At 42.8% G+C, this 20,997-nt stretch overlaps 1 protein-coding gene across 1 annotated transcript in view; it reads left to right on the top strand.

Annotated features, from left to right (window-relative positions):
- mdga2a (MAM domain containing glycosylphosphatidylinositol anchor 2a) overlaps nucleotides 1-20,997 on the top strand; it is a 149,656-nt gene that overhangs the window by 57,787 nt on the left and 70,872 nt on the right. Inside the window, exons 3-4 of the mRNA XM_071525021.1 lie at nucleotides 6,196-6,370; nucleotides 20,707-20,903. Of these exons, the coding sequence (XP_071381122.1) occupies nucleotides 6,196-6,370; nucleotides 20,707-20,903 (372 nt within the window). The remainder of the gene's footprint in view (nucleotides 1-6,195; nucleotides 6,371-20,706; nucleotides 20,904-20,997) is intronic.

Below are 20,997 nucleotides of genomic sequence, written 5' to 3'. Positions count from 1 at the left end.
CAGGACTGAGCTCATTTACATTAATTAATATAAATCCCCTTTTGATCGATACACAGGCCCATTAGTTTGTACACTTCCCCTCTGGATGCCAAAGCAAAGAGCGTATCGATTTTTATATTTCAATTGAAAAGGTGAGGCCTCTTAAATTAGTTAGAAGTTCAGACACACCATTCATCTCCCTCTGTCGTCAGGGGGGACAACTTCACACTCATCGTCTCTGTCTTTCCCCTTAATTAGAATTTGTGGAAAAAAAGAGCAGAGCGAGGGGGAGTGGGAGAGCAGGAGATCAAAAGCCCTGCATGGCTGTGGCAGGAGAGGCAGGATTTCCTTTGAAACAGAGTCATTATGAGACTCACGCAGATCCCCTGGCACAGCGGGTCTCGGCTGCCTCTCTCTGGACTTTGGGATGTGTCAGCTTTGTCCCCTCTGGTAGTGGCATGGGACTGGGGGGCAGCGCAGACTCATTCTGAGTGGTTTAGGAAGCAGCGGAGGTTATCTGGGGTGGCAGTGGACCTAAGGCTGCTTTTGTGATGTTAGTGGAAAAACACAAGGATGTGCGACCTCATGAGGGAAAGACTTGCAAGTTAATAATAACAGTTCATCTTTTCATTAGAGTTAAATATTAATCATCAGAGCAAGTTCACAGTTTTGAGTTAGCCACAGTTTTGGTCTTTTTTCCCCTCAAAAAAAGTTTTCATTTTAACTGAGCTGAACTTCTTCATCTTTCAAGAGCATATCTGAGAATAATGCAATCAGCACAATTTACAAAGGTTGTGGTGCGCTTTCAATGCCCCCCCTTCTTGATTAAAAGGTTAGTAGAACCTCTTTGTTCGGTTATTTAAACAATACTGTGGATTCATTCCAAAGTTTTTTTCCCTGAACAATTTCCATAACTATGTCCACAATACAGAACTTAAAACAACTTCACCATCTGGACCACAATATCACTGGGGGCCAAATCACAGTACTCCATCATTGTAAATGGCTTCAATTTGTTCTGCATTAGCAAATCACAAAATTGCTTTTTTCACCATTACTGTCCAGACCTCAGTCTCATTTCCTGCATTTGAGATACTTCAGCTCCCGTGATAATGCACGGACTGGGACAGGTTGTGCCAAGTATAGCATCAGCACCATAAAGGGCCAGCCACAGAGCAAATGGGGCCATGGTTAGCAGATTTGCCAGTGTTTAATTCTTCACATGTCTATCAATATGCACACTCCTTAAATTACATAGACCCCCCCTCAGGCCTTCCCACTGATGGAGTCTCTGGATCCTGTCCAACCAGGCAGCAGCTTCCTCACAGTGGGTCTTTCTGTCAACCCTGTGCACATCCGCCCACCCGCCTGGGAGGGAAAACAGAGCCTTTCTAATAATAAAAACACACACACACACACACACACACACACACACACACGGCAACGGCAACGGCAACACTTGTCTGTGTTCCCCTTTCATTGTCAAATAAATATATGTTCCTGTCAATCAACCGTACACCATATATTATGTGCTTTTTTCGCTACTGCCTTTTGGGGATTGGCATTTCAAGGTGTTACTATGGGCTGTCCAGGAAAATTGAGGGTGTTGGCATCTGGCAGGCTCGGGGGCAAGGTGAAGTCATATTCCCATGGATGTAATGTGCAGAGGTCACAGGAAGGACTTGGGGGACGAGGCTCTGTGGGGAACGGGACAAGAGACATGCAGTGTGTTGAATAAAGGCCACTCTCTCTCTCTCTCTCTCTCTCTCTCTCTCTCTCTCTCTCTGCCCCCCGTGTCTCTGTGAAACTCTCTCACGTATACATTCTCTCTCTCTCAATTTTAAATGTTTCAATTTCAACTTGCTTTAATGACATGACAAGTACATTCCTCTATTGTCAAAGAGAATGGATGAAAAAGCTAATCAATAAAAGACATTAAATAGATTTCAGGGAAAACAAAACAAAGCAATAGAACATAGAAACAAAAAGAGTAAAACATCTAAAGTGAGCATAAGATTGTCAAGAAGTTAAGTACCCAGTAAGTCATCTGTCCTACAGATAGTAAATCCATATTGCATACTATTTGAACATATACATTATATAATACCATATATACCACATAGAAATAGTTTTTAATAATTATATAATCTAAAGTTTTACATTGTTATATATTGAGGTATAATATAAAATCATTGTTCCTGGTATTATGGCATTATCCCTCTCTCGCTTCCCTCTATCAAACAAACACACATACACCCTCTTGCTTTCTCTTTCTCTCTCATTAATTTTGTCCTGCACTCCACAGTTGTAAATTTTTTTATTTTTTTATTGGAACACTAATTGTCTGGTTTGTCAAATATACGGCGCTCTATCTGTTCATATCCCCATGCTCACTATTCTAAAGCTTCACTCATAGTCTTTGATGCTGTGGATAGAGTCCCTGATGATGAAGCCATCTGCCCCTGCCTCCCCTCCCTTGGCCTCCATCCATTATGTCCACACTACCTTGTTTGAGTACCAGGCTCAAATAGCCAGCAACACCACATAGCAAACACCCTTTTTTGTTTCAATTATTGCCTGGCCAGATTCAGCCCGCAGAGCCAAGGGTCAGTGAGTACAAATAAGCTGACCTGAGGCCCAGGGATATTTTCCTTTACACAGCCCAATTGGCATATGTGATCTGTCTTGGAAGTGCCCATAACAGCTCGCCTAGTGCCGGTGTATTTGGCAGATGGCTCTTTTCACTGGTGGGTTTGTTTTTATGGGAGGGTAGGGACCCTCGGAAGACGGTTTAACCCTCTTTCTTTTCACCGCTCCCCATGCAAACTATCACACAGTCTCACAGTCTCCCCCTTCTGCTTCACCTGAACGCTAACGCTGTACAAAAGAGAGTCCGGGGCATCCACAGCCTCCGAGCTGCAGGGCAGGTTTCTATACGATAATATGACAACGAGGAACCCCCAAATTGATGGGAGTCGTCTCTTTATAGCCATCGGATGCATCACACTTTGAGGTTCATTAGCAGCCTTGTTCATTCAATTGTCTTGCACCGAGAATTTTGCTGCAGCACTAGACCAAATCTAGCTCAGCCACGACAGCCAAAAAAATCTGATTAATCGTCTATTCATAAGTCTGTCATTGTGTTGTCCTCTATTTGATTCATGCCTGCAATTGCTGTTTGCAATTTAAAATATGCCACATCTTTTAGGTCAATGTGAAAGACTCTGGTAATGTAACATGTTGTGCGGCCATTCAGTTTTTTTACATGAGGGGCAGTATTTTCTAATATAGACCTGTGGAGTCTGTGCACTCACAGTTTGTGATTTGGACCCCCTGTTGCTTCCTCTGATCGCTTGATTGTCATGCTCAGCCACACTTGGCTGCACCACTGAGCAGCACAGACCCCCATCAGTGCCTAAAAGAAAAGATGGCGAGCAATTAGAAACCAGTCTGTAGTTAGGAGAGGGGAACGTCACAGCAGGCATTATGGGAGATTCACAGAAGACGCATGCTCTAGCATATGATCCCTGCATAACAACAGACACTGTGCGCATTTTAATTAGCTCTGACATCGCTGTGTGTGTGTGATCTCAAACGCTGCTGGGATTTTCAGTTGGATACAAATCTAGGCGAGGTTCTACTTTCCTTGTAAGCAAATGTTGATCTTTCTATTGGGATGTCTGTGACTTTACAGGGAATGCCATTATCATTGTAATGACTTTGCCTATTCCTAAAGAACTAAACGGTTTCATGTTTTTTAATGCTTTGCTTTGCATAGAATATGCAAAATGTGAACTTCTAACCTCTCTTCCATACATTATACGGAGAAACATGAAACCCTTTCGAGACCTTGGAAAACAGGACACATTTGTGGATAGTCATAATTTCTTTGTATAACAAAACTGTGACTTTGTAGCCAGTTGTTATTTCATGGTAATAATCTATGCGTGCAATCACAAGGTACAGACTGGAATAAAATATTTCTGCCATTACAACAGCATCATCTAATGATGAAGACAAAATGGCTGCACATCTTGCCAGTTCTGAATTATTCCTCAGTTTATACTTACATGCCCCTTTTGGCTTTCCTCAAAAGAATGAGATAGAAGTAGTAAAAATAGCCAAAAAACTCAGCTAGAATGTCAGTGGGGTAGGAAGAGCAATTATCATATTGCTCAAATCCACCAGCTCCTCTCAGATCAAGAGTGTTTGCATTCCACTAAGGAGAGTGAAGAGGGTCAAACTGTTCTCACCAGGCGTACTTCAGGACTCCCCCTGTGGGTAGAGGTGCTCAGATGTAAAAAGTCAGAGGAGAGGAGGAATGAAAATAGCTTCAGGGTACGGGGAGAGTTGAAAGCTCACCGATAATGTGTTCTACCACCATGTGAAACAAACAGGAGCACTTCCCCTTTGAAAATATGAAGGGTGTTTGAATACCCACTTCTTAGTGTCACTCTAACAATGCACTTATTGATACTGCGCTTTCCTAAAACTCAAAGCTCTTTACACAAAAGGCAGAGGAAATGAATGGGGCTATAAGCTGGAAGAATATTGAATTCTGCTGAGGTCGCCATAAGCCAGCTCCCTTTGTATTTGCATGAAGGGATCCGGAGCACTGTAGGAGAGTGACAGAGAATTCAAAAACTTTGCTTTATCTAATTTATGCTCATAACTTATTTAACTTCAGGGCTTGTTTTGCTGAACTCATGCTGTCCCTAACTGCTATAATAAGGTCCCAGATTTACTCACAGTTGGGCTTTAGCATCGATCACTTGCTGAGTTTGGGCTTTTTCATGGAGTGTTTTCTCTGGATGTCTCTTGATGCATTTGAAACAGGGCATCTGAAGGCATTTCTGTGCAGTGTATCCATTTAGAGGCATTTATTTTTAATGTTAATATACCCACTTAAAGCCTGTAAAAGGGGATGGCACAGAAGCACAGTCTGGTTACAGACTTGTTACTTTTTTTAGAGCAGGAGGTCGATGAAAAGGGGAAATACAACATACTGTCTATGAGTGTCAGGCTACTGTAGTTAGTTTCTTTCTACCACTCTGAACAGTAACACCCCAAGCCAGACAGAGATTCTGAAACTGTAATGATAAACTTCAACTTCTCTGTGAAATCCTCTCCCTGTCTTCCTCTAGCCTCAGGCTCCAAGAAGCCTCTGGAATATGATACCATTATCAGGTTTTAGGTTTTAGGCCTCCCACCCTCCCACCCCCGCTTTCATTCTCCCTTTCCTTTCTCAATCTCTCTTTCGAAAATGACCAAACTCCAAACAGATGTAACCTGAGGAAGGAGCTGAACATGGGTAAAACCCCACAGCTAGCACAGCACAGCAATCTCCCAAGATAGCACCCAATCCCCATCCTTCCATGCAATGATATCCCCGTTCCATCTGATGCTATCTCTATAAAATAGGATGCTATCAGTATCCAAGGCGATGCTATCACCATCCAGTGTGGAGATATTGAATTCTAATTCATAGCCTCCCCTGCCTAGACAGAGATATGTGAGCCTCTGCAGGCAAAGCCAGTCCATCTGTGGCTTACTTAGGATGAGGGATTGAATGGAGCTCCATGCTCCGTGGTTCTGTCTCTGTGGCCCCCAGGCCACAGTTGTCACAGTACCTGTTCATGCTGTATGCTTTAATGAGGACAGGAGAGGGCGATGATGGAGAGTCAATTACAACCTCATGTTGGAGAGTAACACTATTTCACCTTTCATTACGCCTTGATGCCATAGGCTAACTGGGTCTCATCAGTTAGTGAAAGGTACTCAAGCTGAGAGGGCCACATGGAGGTCAGTGTTATGTGGAACAGAGGAAGAGAGGAAGTTAGAAGAGGATTTTTCAGCTGTCCAGTTGCCCTCTGTCGGGTGCCATTTTTCAACTCAACATGACAACAGTTATTTTGTTTTGGTTTAAAATAGGATTGTATTTATAATTGTTTGTGCATTGCATCAAACACAGGACAGTTTAAAAAGCACAGTATTACATATACGAAGACAATAACTTTATTCCAATCCATCATCCCATTTTATACTCTATATCTGCTTCCTACCTAAAGCTGTATTTGATCCCTCAGTCCAGTGGCATGCATACTCAAAAAGAACCAGAGGTGAACAATTTAAATTGGACTCAAGCTTGAAAATACCGTGGGGTCCAGAGGGTATTTTGTTGCTATAATTGCCTTCTGCCCTTTTGTTCTTGCCCAGATCCGATGGACCAAGACAGCAGGCAGTGTGTCGGACCGCTTCCAGGACTCCAGCGTGTTCAACGAGACGTTGCACATTGCAAAGATCCAGAGGACCCAGGGAGGCCGCTACTACTGCAAGGCTGAGAATGGCCTTGGCTCCCCTGCCATCAAGTCCATCAGGGTCGATGTCTACTGTAAGTAAAACACTTGGCTGTCACAGAACACCAGACTGATTTCAATTAAAAAAAAAGTCGTAAGGAATTTGATTGCTCTCAGGAAGATTAGCATTTTTAATTTGATGTTTATTATAAGTTTACAAGGGTATAAGATTTACTTAAGATTGATTGAGCATGAATGAGGCGGCATGTTGCCTCAGTAATTAGCACTTACTTTGTTTCCTAGCCCTGCCCTTTCTGTATGGAGTTTTCCCTGTGTTTTCATGGGTTTCTTCCCACATTCCTACCTATACAGTCTTGTAAGTTAGGTGGATTTGAGATGCTACATTGCCCATAGGTTTGAATATGAGAGTCTGTCTATCTGTGTTGCTCTGCAATGGACTGACAACCTGTCCAAGGTGTCTCCTTGCCTTCTGCACAATGTATGCTGGGATAGGCTCCAGCCGTCCACGACCCTGAAAAGGATTATGCGGATAGAGAAAATTTTGTAACCGCTAGGCTACTGCTCCCAAAGAGTTGGTCTCATGGCAGTGCAGTAAGACATAGTGCAGTTGGCATTACTACACTTACACTTTTGTTTTTTATTACAACCAGTATTCACCACTCAATAATAAATCAATCCAAAGTCCTCAAAACAATATTATAGTACCAAATCAAATGAGTGCTGCAATATTAATTTCTAATTTTCTAAATTTCAAAAAAAGTCCTTCTTTTGAAAGAGTTGTTTTCTCAAAATAGCTGTAGCATCAATAACTAGTGCTGCCAGTGTAACAACATGAAACTTTATAACCCAATACAGCACTATTCTGTACTTGTGCTGGAAATGAAAACGTAGTTATTTGAAGCTAGTGCATCCAAAGAGACCCCTCCACTCTCATGAGAATGTTAATTAAGCTAAAACGCTTTATTATCCTGACATACCCATTGACTATAAGTGCAACCTCTCTATTTTTAAAGTATCTGCCCACCATACGGAGAAGGTATTCATTAGCATTAATCAAAGAAAATGGTGATTTAGTGTTATTGTTTTTATTGATTCCACATTGATTGTCCCGTTTCACCTCTTGAATGGAGAGACACGTCATTGCTCTTTCATCACAGACCTTCAGATACCCTCCAGCTCACCTCCACAGGCTGTTTCAGTGCACAGATGTATCACACGGACGCACACTGATGCATCCTGTATAGGAGGAGTTAATATACGCTGAGTAATATGTCGGCACATTGTAATTAACTCTGTTCCACTAAGACGTTATAAAGTAACAGATGATTTTAGTTATCTGGGGTCTTATTTTTCTTTTTCAGCCTCACAAACTTCCACTGAGGTCCACTTAAAATTCTGGCTTTTTTGGCCAAGCTGCAAAGTCCGAAATTGCTACATGTTAGAAAATGGATGCCCCCCCACACACACACACACACACTAATCTGGTGTCAGAAATCCATTTCATTCTCACAGGGGAAAGAAAGGTGTAGTGGAGCAGAGATTTTTTGGACAAAATAAGATGCACCTCAGCCAAAGCCAATCCATGCACGCCCTTCCAGTAAAACCAACCCTCATTTGATACATCATTGAGTGTGTCTTTTGCGGTATGAATAACACTCTGTCCTGCAGCTCTCCTCTCCTCTCCTCTCCTCTCCTCTCCTCTCCTCTTCCTCTCCCTCTCCCTCTCCCTCTCGCTCTTCAGACAGGTGCAACAAGGGTTACGAAAGTAAGGAAAGCCACTTTCATTGGGTGTCTAAAAACCCTGCAATCTGCCAATCACCCCTGTCAGTCTGTCACACCTGTGCCTGTTTGTGTAGGGAGTCTTCCTCTGTCACAGCCATTTTCTCTATCTCTTTCTCCATATATTCCTTCTCTTTGCCTTCCTGTCTCTGTCTTATTCTTGCCCCTTGGTGTCTGTGCTACATACGCCCCTTGTACCTGTTTATTTGGACTGACATGTGCAGAGGTTGTGGAATTGAAAGCTTGTGCAGAGGTTGTTTAGAGAGCTTGTGGAAGGCCTTAGTAGAGAGCTGGTTGGGTGGGGGAGAGCAGGGCTGAATGCATCTCAGCAGCTGACAGTCGGAGCCTCATTCCCTCGGTGCACCATTTCTCCTTGGCTGCACTAAAGAGCTGGAAGAGCAGAGGAGGGAACGGAGCCAGATTACACTTCGGAGACAAACCTGAGAATAGTCAGAGAGTGTGATTTCTCAGTGAGCCTCATTATTTGGCATTTTGTGCTCTGGGTTTGCATGCTGTGGAACGTAAGCGAATGTAGACACAGTACACTGTAATTACATGGCTGGTGAGTGATTATGTTCCAATCACATAGTCGTTACTTTCTAGAGTACCGTTTAATAAACCACTGGTTTTCCATCCAGGTTCTCAAGACCCAGAGACCTGCTGGTTTTCATTCTAGCCATTCAATCAGGGGCTGATTTACAGCTGGGACGCCAGGTGAATGCATTTCACTACAATTAACTACCTGGTGAAAAACCGCAGTACTCTGTGTGCCGAGGACCAGGATTGAAAACCACTGTAATAAATTATGCAATCCACTTAAATTGTAAATTTGTGTATTTGAGAAATCATAAATGTGTCAATAGGCACTCTTTATTTTATTCCCCTAATGCATATGCATAAAAAAAGGGGCGATAATGAATGCATGTAGCATGAAATAATCCATTTAACTCATCTCATTAGCTTTTCATATTGTAATGACTAGTAGTGTTTATGATGCCATGAGCAGCCATGGCATTCCCATCTCTTTTTCTGTGGATATTGCTAGAATATTTTCACACAGCACCATATAAATGATTGACACACAATACAAAAGTGACGGGTGGTGACGGCACAAGATGGCCACCTCCTCAGCAGGATTACTCTGTACTGTGCTTCACTATGTAATTGCTTCATGAACTGAAGTTACTGTGCTGTATGACATGGAGAGATATGAAAATAACCTTCAAGTAGTTGAATGGAATTTAGATTTATTATGCAGATATTCAATACGCAGCAGCATTTTAAAATGTTAGCCTGATGACGTCCTTGCATCTGGCCTTGTATTACAGTATGTGCACTTCATTAGTTAGTTCTGTATTATGTTGCACATCCAGCAAAAGCACATTGTTTCTCCTGAGGAATGTTATAGCTGTCCCCTAGGGGTGAGTTTAATTGATGGGCCTCTTGCAGTACATGCTATTTTTAGTGCTTTGCAGCCATGAGTTTTAATTAGTATTAAAATTGGTGTTTTGGAGCTGGGCCTCCCAACAACAACACCTTGAATTATGTTTGCTGTCTCTTTCAGATGTTGCCCATGTGTCTCTGTTCATACCAATCTGTTTACATCTCAGAAATAAAACCAGCAGTTAGAGTGGACAGCTCCATTGCAGCAGAAGGAAGATACTGAGCCAGAGACAGGGCCTCAGCATATGTATTATATTAAAAGGTTTAAAACCCATATGATCTTTTTACAATCTCCTCCTTGGTTTTCTTTCCATACCATTTATTTGTTTCTTCTTCCTTAAATGAAGGGTCTTGTTTTTATTTTTGAAAATAAACACCAGAGGTCTTATTCATATATGCACCTTTATTAGATCAAAGTACTCTCCAAAACCTTCCGTCTTCATAAAAGCCACGGCAGATTCCTTGACTCACTTTCAATAAAATGAAATGAAAGGAAGAAGGAGGCCAAATGGAGAGGAGAAGGGCAGAGAGAGAGAGAGGGAGAGACAGAGAGAGAGAGAAAGAAAGAGAAAGTTTTCTAAACTTATCACCCAGGTGAGATTGTTCTCGGAGCTGACTGAGGCAGACAAAGACAGGGAGGGATAATTAATGGTAATAACTGACCTCTCTAGCCCAGAGGAGCTGATATTAGCTACAGCCAGCTCAAAGCTAACGTATTTACAAAGCTCAGAAGTCAATCTAAGCACATTTTATACCTGCTGACACCTCAGTTGTGTTTGTCCGCAGTTAGGTCTGTGGGGAAGGTCCTCTCCAAAGTTAATAAAGAACCTTGCCCAACTCCTACACTGATCGATTTTAAGCTTAAGATGTTCAGTTCTTTTTCCTACAGGGGAGTCTTTTCCATGTTTTCATTTAATTTCAGCTGCATTAATTTCGGTGCAGCATCTAATGTTTCATGGAGTGACTGATGGGGAAGGGCTTAGAGTTCTGCAGGGGCAGCTTATTGCAGGCTCAGGGAGTTCATTGACCATCACCAGCGCAATATATCTAAAAGTGATTTGGCAAGGAGGCAAGTAGGAGAAAGTATCCACTGAAGGGACTGAGCAAAAAACAAAGAGTAGCAAGGAGTTTAAGGGCATGTAAAATTCCCAATTATAAATTTACTCTGGCTGATTCAAACCTATGACTTGCATTCCAATAAGTGGCAGTATTCAAAACATATTACGTAGGTAATCACTAAGTGTGATGGAATGTAGATTAATTCAAAACATAAACAATTGCTCTTATTATATTAATCTGCTTAAGTGATGCCGCTGCTTTCATCAAAGACACAACTCTGTGACAAAAATGACTCCTCCTTACTGATAAACAGTAAAATCCTCGCCATTCATAAAGTCTATTATTGGTACCAAAATCTATAGTATGTCAAATAAACTCAGAGAAAGTGAAATAGAATGATTACAGTTGAAAGATAAATAACAAAACAACTTGGTGTATCTTAAAACTGCTCAATCCAGCTCAGCACTTAAAGAGGTTGATAAAGGAAACTCAGCGCTTTCAATAAGCCCAACAATATTTAATAGAAAGCTGTATTGTGAGAACACAGATGCTGTGCAGAGAAAAAATAAAATATGCAGTTTGCTAGAGTAACAACAATAACAGGAGAAAAAAAAGCACTTTGTAATGTTGGTCCGTATGCTAATGTTAGGCAGCTGATGTTAATGTTGTTTGCCTAGCCAGGTAGTATTAGTCAGTGGCTGTGGAATAGTAAGAATCAGGTAGTGTTGATATTGTGAGAAACAATTTACTTGACTATGGATATTATTTTACTGAAGCTTTCACACACATCTCCTCTGTCTTGATATTCTCACTATGCTCCTTCAAAAGAAGGATTAGAATAAGACAATGGCCTGCTTTCTCTCCGTTATCTGTGGAAGGACTTACACCACCCGTACTCCACACTGCTAATGCGGTAGCCAGAGAATTTTAGCGCGGAAGCTGTGTGTGTGTGTGTGTGTGTGTGTAGGCACACGTACCAGCGTATGAGCTTGAATCATTTTTTGACAACAGCAGTGTTCAGCTAGATTTGAGACGCATGCATGTGCATGTCCGTTTATGTGTGTGCATGTGTGTGTGAGGAAACAGAAATCGAGGCTGCCTATTGGGTTGAAGCCCACGCTTATGCATGAACACACTCTCCACCAGTGCGGTCCTGACTCAGACACACATGTCAAAGGCTTAACATGTCTTGGCATACGCCTCCTCTGCTCTGCAACGCTGTGCAGCGCTGTGCGGTGCGAGGCGGGCTTGTGGAAGTGTGTCTGCTTTATGTTTGCCTTCCATCGGGCGAGTTCATGAAGGAGCTCAGAGACCAAACAGCGGCTGATGGTGTTTGTATAGCGGCCGTGCCGGCTTTGCTTTATCCAGTCGGTCACTACAAGTGGCGCTTCCTATCTCATCAGGTGTCCAGTTCCTGCTGCCCGGCTGCAAGGTGCCTGGGTAAATGTGTGTGCAGAGCAAGAGAAGGCAGGGAGTTTCGGTGAAAACACTGACTTACATAAATCCAGCACATGGTAATAAAAACAGGGTTTCGACTGAGACATTATGCAGTTCCCATTAACTGGCATATCCCTTCATTATAGGTATTTGCACTCTGCGCTTACATTTATGTGCCCCGGAGAGTCTGTTGTGAAGTGAATAGATAATATATTTGTGCATATGCAGAGGGCAGTGTGTGGGATGGCGATCTCTGGGGAACCTATCGATTTGTGGGTTCAATTGGAAGCAGCAGATGCCGGAGCCAGGTTCAATAGGGTGAGTTATGAGTCAGATTGAAAGAAGATGTAATTGTTAGCCAGCGGACCTTCTCCCGGTCATATGTAATGCTTTTCCTTTGACGATTTTATTCCGTATGCCACAAAACAGAACAATAATTCACTGAAAAGTATAATGCTGTTTGGGGAGTTTGTTGTTTTTGATGCCCTTTTTTCACTCTTAACATACACATCAATCCATATATGATCTTATACAGTATGATATGATATGATATGATATGATATGATATGATATGATATGATATGATGCATCATACAATCTTCTAAAAAGATCCCATAATGTATGTAGACAAAGATATATGTGCAGTAGCTCTTAAGTGCTTTTGGATGTAAATGACCTGGTGTGATGAATGGTGCAATACAGCAACGGTGAGTTATCTGAGGCTTGTTTGAATCAGGACAGAATGAATCAGCACATTATGTGTACATTATGTAAATGTTTGCTGGCGTGGTTAATGGAGGTAAAGCCGGTTCATGACTGGCCATTACTCTTTCAAGGACTTCCTCTGGGGAGGGGCCCTTAATCAGAGCAGCAGAGTCAACCTCATCTTCTACCTCTGTTTTTTCCCCCCATCAGAAGCTTAAAATATATTCATGTTGTGTATGCAGAAGTGGTTATCTAATGCAAAATTTCCTTATTATCTCCTTTTTGTTTCTTAACATTGTCTTTGGGGCAGGCGAGACCGCAGATGATGTTTTGACAGCTAGTTATTACTTGGCTTTTTGTTGCTATGTTGGATATGGAAAACAATACCCCAATGACAAGATCTGAATAATGATTGATCTTGACTTCAACTGAGTTATAAAACAGCGATTTATTGAGCAAAAATCATTACTCGCTGGCTGGGAATGATATAATGATGTTTGAAGAAGTCTCACGAGGATCACAAAGTCTTGAATTGTCTCAACGGACTGCTCAAATTAAAAGGGTTGTTGCACCTCAAAGCCCAGTCGATAGAATGATATTGACATGAGAGGAGGCACACGTATATGTGTAAAAAAAAAAAAAAAAAAAAACGTGATGCAAAGGTCCGATAGACCTTTTATTATGATAGAAGGCCAAGGAGGCAAGAAAGGAAATAGTGTTTCTTTTTAGATTGTTACAGATTTTTAGAGGGTATTGGCTTTCCAAGAGTATTTAGATTTATGAGGAGTTTCTGCTATAATGATGCTACTTTTTGGAGGGTGATAGGAAAGATGGGAGAGAGAAGGAAAAGCAACAAAGGTCATGGTCAGACGTATGATGCCACAAGTACATGGAGTTTTCAAGACCTGCAAGACTCACGGTGTTAACAGTTTTTAAAGTCAACGTAGTTTCACTCACTCCAATCATGCACATAAAAAGTGCAAGTACCTTTGTTACATTATTAATACGACATAAGTGTGTAGTATTTATTTTGAGAGTGTTTTTGATCACTTCATCAAGTAGCAGATGATTTCAACATTTGAAAAAGGAGCTGTTGACATCAGTAGAAATGTGAGTGGTCACCTGTGTATTTAAAGAAAATGTTTCAAAATCATTATTCAGGAAGGATCTCCCATCCTTTGGTGGACTTTGTCTAGACCAAACAAGAGGGAAGGTCATTAAGCTGAAACCTGAAAGGAGCTCTGTCATGTCACTAGTGCTTTGTTCCAGACTCTAATGGAGGGTTTCTAGGTGTTGTTGTTTAGAGCAGTGGTTTGTGGCCTTCTTGTTTTCCAGGGAGATGAATGGGAGAGGAGATGGGCTGAGGCAGACGCCACTGTCTCTGGGAGACGATGAAGAGGAGATTCATTACTCTCCCCCCCCCACCCCACCCAACCCCCTCCACCCCACCCCACCCCCAACACTACTGGGCCTCATTATTTCCTCATCTCCATCACTGGGAGGAAGTGAGGGGTTGGAGGCTCTGCTGTGAGGCTGCTGACGTCTGCCCCTCCATTTATCACACACATCGCACACACATGCACATGCATTCTCACACACACACACAGACACAGACACACTAAGTATTCATACACATACACGTACAGATACACAAATTCACACACACTCTCGCACGCGCACACACACACACACACACACACACACACACACACACGAGTCTGAGCTACCTGTGTTCCCCCTAAGACAGCATAATTGGAAAAGCGCTGTCACTGAGGAAGATGGAGGTGCAGCAGTCCTAAGTGGGATTCAGCATCCTGAACACAGCTCTAGCTCTTAAAGCAACAGTTTAAACAGACCAGAAACTGATGGCATGTGTAACTACAGGACGACTTCATCTGGCTAGAGGGAAACATTGCCCACTTGAGTTTTAACGTCGTCTCGCTGGATTGCGTTCCACTTAAGGAATGAAGAGCAACCAGGAGCCTTGTCCTTTTTGGGTTCCCACTCATTAGCAGTCATTAAGTAGAAGTCTGGGGGACATGCGCACTTTACTATATATTAGAGTATCTTACTGCAATACTAACAAGGCCATCGTCCTCTAAATTCATTTAGGATACTCCGCTGCAAACAATGAAGCATACTGTAACATTCACTATCGCTCCATTGACTCCATTCTGCATTACTACTTTAATTGGCAGTAATTACACTTAACCAGGCCTGATGACTGTGGCCTCAGAGAGTGAGTTAGTTACCATTACCTTAATGCTCGGCTCATATCCTGTGATGGCTCAGGAGAGAGAGAGAGAGAGAGAGAGGGGGGGGGGGGGGGGGGGGGGGAGAGAGAGAGAGAGGGGGAGAGAGAGAGAGGGAGAGAGAGGAGCATGTACAGAAAGAGAGAGAGAGTAAGTCATCTTTCTCCCTCCCTCCCCCAGTAGAAATTTAAGTTCAACTTAAAGCAGGGATGTGGAAATGCCTAATGAATAATTCAGGACTTGTTACACAGTACCACAGAGGCATGCCAAACAGCCGCCATGGCAGAGGTGGTGTGTTGCCCTTTACAAACCTTAACCTAACTTGCCCGAACCTCCCCACTGTGGTACTGGCAGAGAAACCAGAGTGGCCTTTATAAACCCCAACCTCATATGTCCGCCCCTTTATACCAGAGCAGTTGTTTCTTCCCCTGGCAACTGACCCAATGATTAAATTTCAATTCCAAACCCCTAAAGCATAGATGGGGAGTCGTGTAATGAATTGCACCGCAACACACACACACACACACACACACACACACATACACACACACACACACACACACACAGAGCCACCTAACCTAATAAAGGTACATTGTTTTATTAGAAAAGGTATTGTGCCACAAGGATTTGGATGTTCATTATTATTTTGTCTGGTTTTATCACTCATAAAACCAGACAAAAACATTCCTATTCATTTGTTATTTTTTTTAGGTGTGCATTCAAAATGTCTGACTCTCTATACACCATACAAAACCCACTGTGCATTTGAAGAGTTTCGTTGCAAAATGCTTAAAAAAAGTGGCTATTGAAAATGTTAAAATGAGACTTTTGAAGTTATTAGCCAATCAAAGACATTTGCTTACAAAGAGATAATTTTGAGGATGAAACTGGCCTTATTCATGACATATTGATGTAAAATAATACATTTCTGATAACAATCATGTTGCAAAAATGGATAGATAACATTTTGGAATAATAAACAAAAATGGTGTGTGAGATCTACAGTATAATATAATGTATGTGGAACTCTTCAGTGTTTAATGTGCAAGAATACTCAGGATATACTGTAAATAACACTGACTTTCGCTGTAAACAAAACATATTTTATTACTCTTGGGGTGGTTTGAAAAGACTGCTTTCATGGTTTCTAACACTTAGATGATGTGCAAGGGCCTCGCTGTGCGCTGCAGCTTGCATGATAATCATAAAATATACATCAACAATGGACCACTACCCATGTGTGCATTCCCATAATAATTATCCAGTGAGATGCGCTCGGCTCTCTTATCGTCCACTGCATCCAGTGACTGTTGATGTGTGTCTCAACGCACCGTGTGGCAGAGATGGCCGTTACACCGCCACATCCGGATATCACACACCCACTGAATGAGCTCCTGCCTGAATTCTCTCCTCTCACTCGCATGATGCTGCTCAGTCCCATATCTCATGTCTTGGAGAATGATATTCGGTTCACTGAGATATCTCTTTTATGCAGGCGCCATCATCAGAGTGGTGTTTGTGCAAAATGGATGTATAATTCCCCACCACCCCCCCAAACACACACATCCGCCACCACAATCACATTTTAGTATGGAGCAACAGCTGACACCAAATAGATATAGCCAGCAGGAGCTAGTTATTGTGGAGTCTACCCATGAGATAGAGGTCACCGTCGCCAAGGGGTTGAGAGATGGAGGGAAAGGGAATGTCCTGACAGTAAATTACATGCTGGATCCACATATTCCATCAGAGGCCTCAGTATAAGAGTGGATGTTATATATCACCAATGTGGCTTATTAACCTTACGACCTGTATAAATGAAACGCAGCGCAAAACTGCGCCATTCAGCAAACTGAGATGACACCCCATCTATATCATGCTTTATTGTGCTCTCATATTTGCTGTAGTGTGTTTACACATGGTATATTGATGTTGCATATTGTGTATAATTATATAGGACTCCTTCCAATACACTAAGCCCCCACATTATGTATCCACTTGGGAATACTTCAGTTAAGGAGTTGAATCCAATATCCCATCTTTATTACCCCCTCCCCACTCTCTCTTTTTTATTTCTCTGAGGCTGTCGCTTTCATGTACAAACAGCCATCAGTGAGATGTTCATATATTAGACAAACTTACCTTGAGCAGACACTTATCTAGTTGTGGCAGAGGCCACACTTACAAAAGCCAGCCTTAATGTCTAAAATCATCAGTCTACGCTCCAGAGAGAGACTTTTTTCGTTGAGCAGTGCAGAGTGAGAACAGAAGTTCACCTCTTTTTGCTTCGAATTTATCTAGAGGTGGCTCTACCGCTTTAGGATCTTCTTTTAGATTCTAGCTGCTAAAAGAGAGGTTGAGGGCGAGGTCCTTCACAGGGCAGGCTGCCAGGTAATAGCTTCTCTAATCGCTTATGCCTCATGCCCATATTTCTACCAAAATAGCTCCTCACAAAGAGAGCAAGCCGCCCTTATTGAGAATGATTGCAGGAGACTGCCACTATATCATCACCTCATTAACCCTGCATCTGGACGGCAGCAATTTTGAAGTTTTTAGGTGCTGTCAACCCCCCTTTTTCTCCTTTTGTCTCTTTCTCTCTCTCTCTCTCTCTGTCCGTGACCTCTTTCCCTCTCTGTGTGTCTCTTGCTGTCCCAAAGCATAAAATAAAAGCAAATTGCTTATCTTTGACTTAATGGGACTGTTTTTGCCCATGAAAGACATAACACAAATGTCAGTCAGGTCAGTGGCACATCCTGATAATCAAGCTGGGACAGTGATTAGCGCCACAGAGCTCGGGTGAAATTAATCGCAGGCCCCTGACACTCAGAGCTGACAGCCTGCGAGCCTGATGGGTGTTTTCTTCCCAAATGACTTCGGTAGATCAGGCAGAGAGTGAAAGACATCAAAGACAAGAAAAAATAGAAAGCCATGCATTAGATTAACACCCGAGGGACTGCCCAAGAAAGGTGTGTGTGCGTGTCTGTGTGTGGGTGCTTGTGTGTATTTGCGTCTATGTCTGTGTTTGTGTGTGTGTGTGTGTGTGTGGGTGGCCGGGTGTGTGTGGGTGGAGTGAGGTAATGTGTGTGAGATTTTGTGCAGGTGTCTGCTTTGGGGGGGGGCTGAACATGAAAGGAAGGAGCGAAGGTTTGATGTGATAATGAAGCACCTTCTTTAGTCTTCATCTCTCTTCTCTTTTATCCAAACTACTCACTTGTGCCTATTTGTTCAACAAATGTTTGGGAAGGCCTATGGAGTAGAAATCTGCTTTCTGCTATCCAAACGGCAATATCAGCTTCCTTAAGTTTTGCTCTAGTTTGTCTTGCCTATTACTTGGGAGAATGAATTTTTTGAATTTTTTTTCTCAGTGATAAACTGATGGTTATGCTTATTGGAGAAAAATATTTTCCTCTCCTTGTCTGTGTAAGACCTTCTGTGACTCACATCTGATGTGTCTGGTGTTTTTTTTTTTACATTAATGTGTCATGCTGCCCCCGCCCCCATGTCTTAATTTCAGAGGAAGCCAGAGCTTTGAGACTTGTCATGGTTGGTGGGAGTGAGCGCGAGTGATGCTAAGGTTAGCTCGCTGGAGCGTTTAGCCGTACATGGACAGATTTACCGGCCTGTGAACCCGTAAACCTGCAATTACAAACCCTAACAACTCTGGCGCAGGCGGCCTGTACACCGCAGTTTTCCTCTGGGCTCAGGGAGTTAAGCTTCACAATCAGCCAAGCGTGACTTCAGAAGGTAATTGCACAAGAGTGACATGCGCAACATCCTTACGGGGGAAAGACTGATGGCGGAGGTGGAATTTTGTTTGAAATTCATCAAATTTTAATCCAGTGCGTACATTTCCATATTTCCATATTTATCTCTTTGCGCTCCTAGCATCCACTTCCTCTCTGCATATCATTTTGGCCCTATTAATAGCTCAAACCCCTCCTCACCCAGTACACAAACATACACAACGTACACACACACTCACACGCGGGCACACACTCTGTCACCACTCTCAAAAAACAGCCACGTTGACAGCCCCCAATCAGGTCCAGTGTGCAAAGACACGTGTATCCCAGGGTAGATAGGGCTGTCAGTGAATCACTCTGTTTCCGCCACAGTTGGTAAATTGACTGTTTGAAGCAGGAAGCAGATGAGAGAGAGAAGCTGGGGAGAGTCAGAGATAAGATGTAGGATTCATACACTCCTCCTCTCTATAATGAATCAGTGTATTTACTTAGAGCAATCTGCTCCTCTGAAATAGCCCCACTCAATCGCTCTGTCTTCTCCGCAGCGTTGTCACCCCCCACCCTTGTTTTTCCCCATCCCCCAAAGGTAATTGCTCTTACCTGAGCCACTGTAATGGATCCTGGATGAAGTATTGACCGCTGCTAGATTTTGATTAAGGGGCTGTAGGGCAGAACATGTCTTTAATGAAACTGAGGAATCAGCATTCTCTGGCTGGAGCGCAGAGGCTGGGTGCAGCGCAGTGTGGCCCACATGCACCTTGATTAGGCACTGATCCCAGCAAATCCAGGGGTGGGCCACGGCTACCGAATTAGGGGGATGAATTTGTCCTTTAATAATTCCTAGGGCATATGTAGTTTTTCTCCGCAGGCTTATAATCGTTAAAGATTTGGGGGGGCGTTCATTTACTGTAGATGCTCGGCTGTTTGCTTCCTCGCACTCTCTCACTCAATCGCTCAAACAATCATTCACCTTGTTGCTCATTCACTGATACACTAACTCACTCATTAATACACTCAATCAATTTCTCCTTCATATGAAAAAGGTCAACCTTTATCAGTTTGAATTTTAGTACTAGGGATAACTTGCATTAGCTTCTCTCATCCTCTCCCTTAAATTGCCTTTTTGCTCGCGTTAAAAACTGATTACATCTCGGATGGAGATGAAAGGGAAATGGCTAGCTCCACTAGTTCTTTGAGCGTGCAAATGGACATAATCTAAAAGGCGAGTATTAGCATGCTAAAAGACACCACAGTTATGATGAACACCATTTGCCAAGGCTTAATGTGATAGCCGGGTAAGATGATTAACTTTGAATCCATTTAATCAACCGCAAGCGCTTTTTCAAATAACCAACTGTCTGTCGCTGGGTAAAACTTCCCTCAGATCTGTTGGGAAATGGGTAGAGTAACAGATGCATCAAATCACAGAGCGCCTAAACCGGACAGAAGGCAAGTCAAATATTATTCGCTGGAGTGACAGACATCAGATATCAGTTTGTGCAGGGTATTTGGCATCCTTGCTGAACCTTATGTTTGAACAATGAAGTGTGACTTCGACAGCAACACATAGTGGCTTGCTCATTGACTAGGAAAGTCAATGTGCCCTTGGGCTGCATCCTACTAATTTGTGTGGTTCAGGTAATGGGCTTGCCACCTCCGTTTACACATCAACCCCTGTCCACATGCCGATAACAGGCTCTCCTAATGCAGTGCGAACTTTGACCCTTTCGGCCGGCCCTCTAACCACACTCAAGCGGTTGGGGTCATAGGATGTCGTATTTGTGTTGAACATGGCTATCATCGATAAAATAAAGATTTTCTAGTTGATCTGTTCAGTATCAGCACCACAACTGGGCATACATATAATTATATTCATCGGCGGAATATGGCCCAGATGATTGGTCCAAACGTTCATCGACTCATTCATCACCTGAATGACAGAAAAGGGAAAAGCATTTATTGAGAGCATCCTCCTCTCTGTTTCTTTCGCAGACCTGGATGACCCGGTGGTGACGGTGCACCAGAGTATAGGAGAAGCCAAGGAGCAGTTCTACTATGAGAGGACCGTGTTCCTGCGCTGCGTGGCCAACTCCAACCCGCCCGTCCGCTATAGCTGGCACCGTGGGAGAGAGGTCCTGTCCCAGGGCTCCGACAAAGGGGTGGAGATCTATGAGCCGTTTTTTACACAGGTAAGGCAGAGGCAACTTGAAGATAAGGATGAGAAAAATAAAGGGGCATGTACTATTTTATACTGTAAATACAATGACAGTGAGAGGTCGTGCT

This window comes from Centroberyx affinis, unplaced genomic scaffold (genome assembly GCF_046629955.1).
Source record: "Centroberyx affinis isolate AG114_WGS23_722 - 3 ecotype Tasmania unplaced genomic scaffold, CSIRO-AGI_Caff_v1 ptg001256l_1, whole genome shotgun sequence".
Classification (NCBI taxonomy): Eukaryota; Metazoa; Chordata; class Actinopteri; order Beryciformes; family Berycidae; genus Centroberyx; species Centroberyx affinis.
This window is presented reverse-complemented; position numbering and strand designations above follow the sequence as displayed.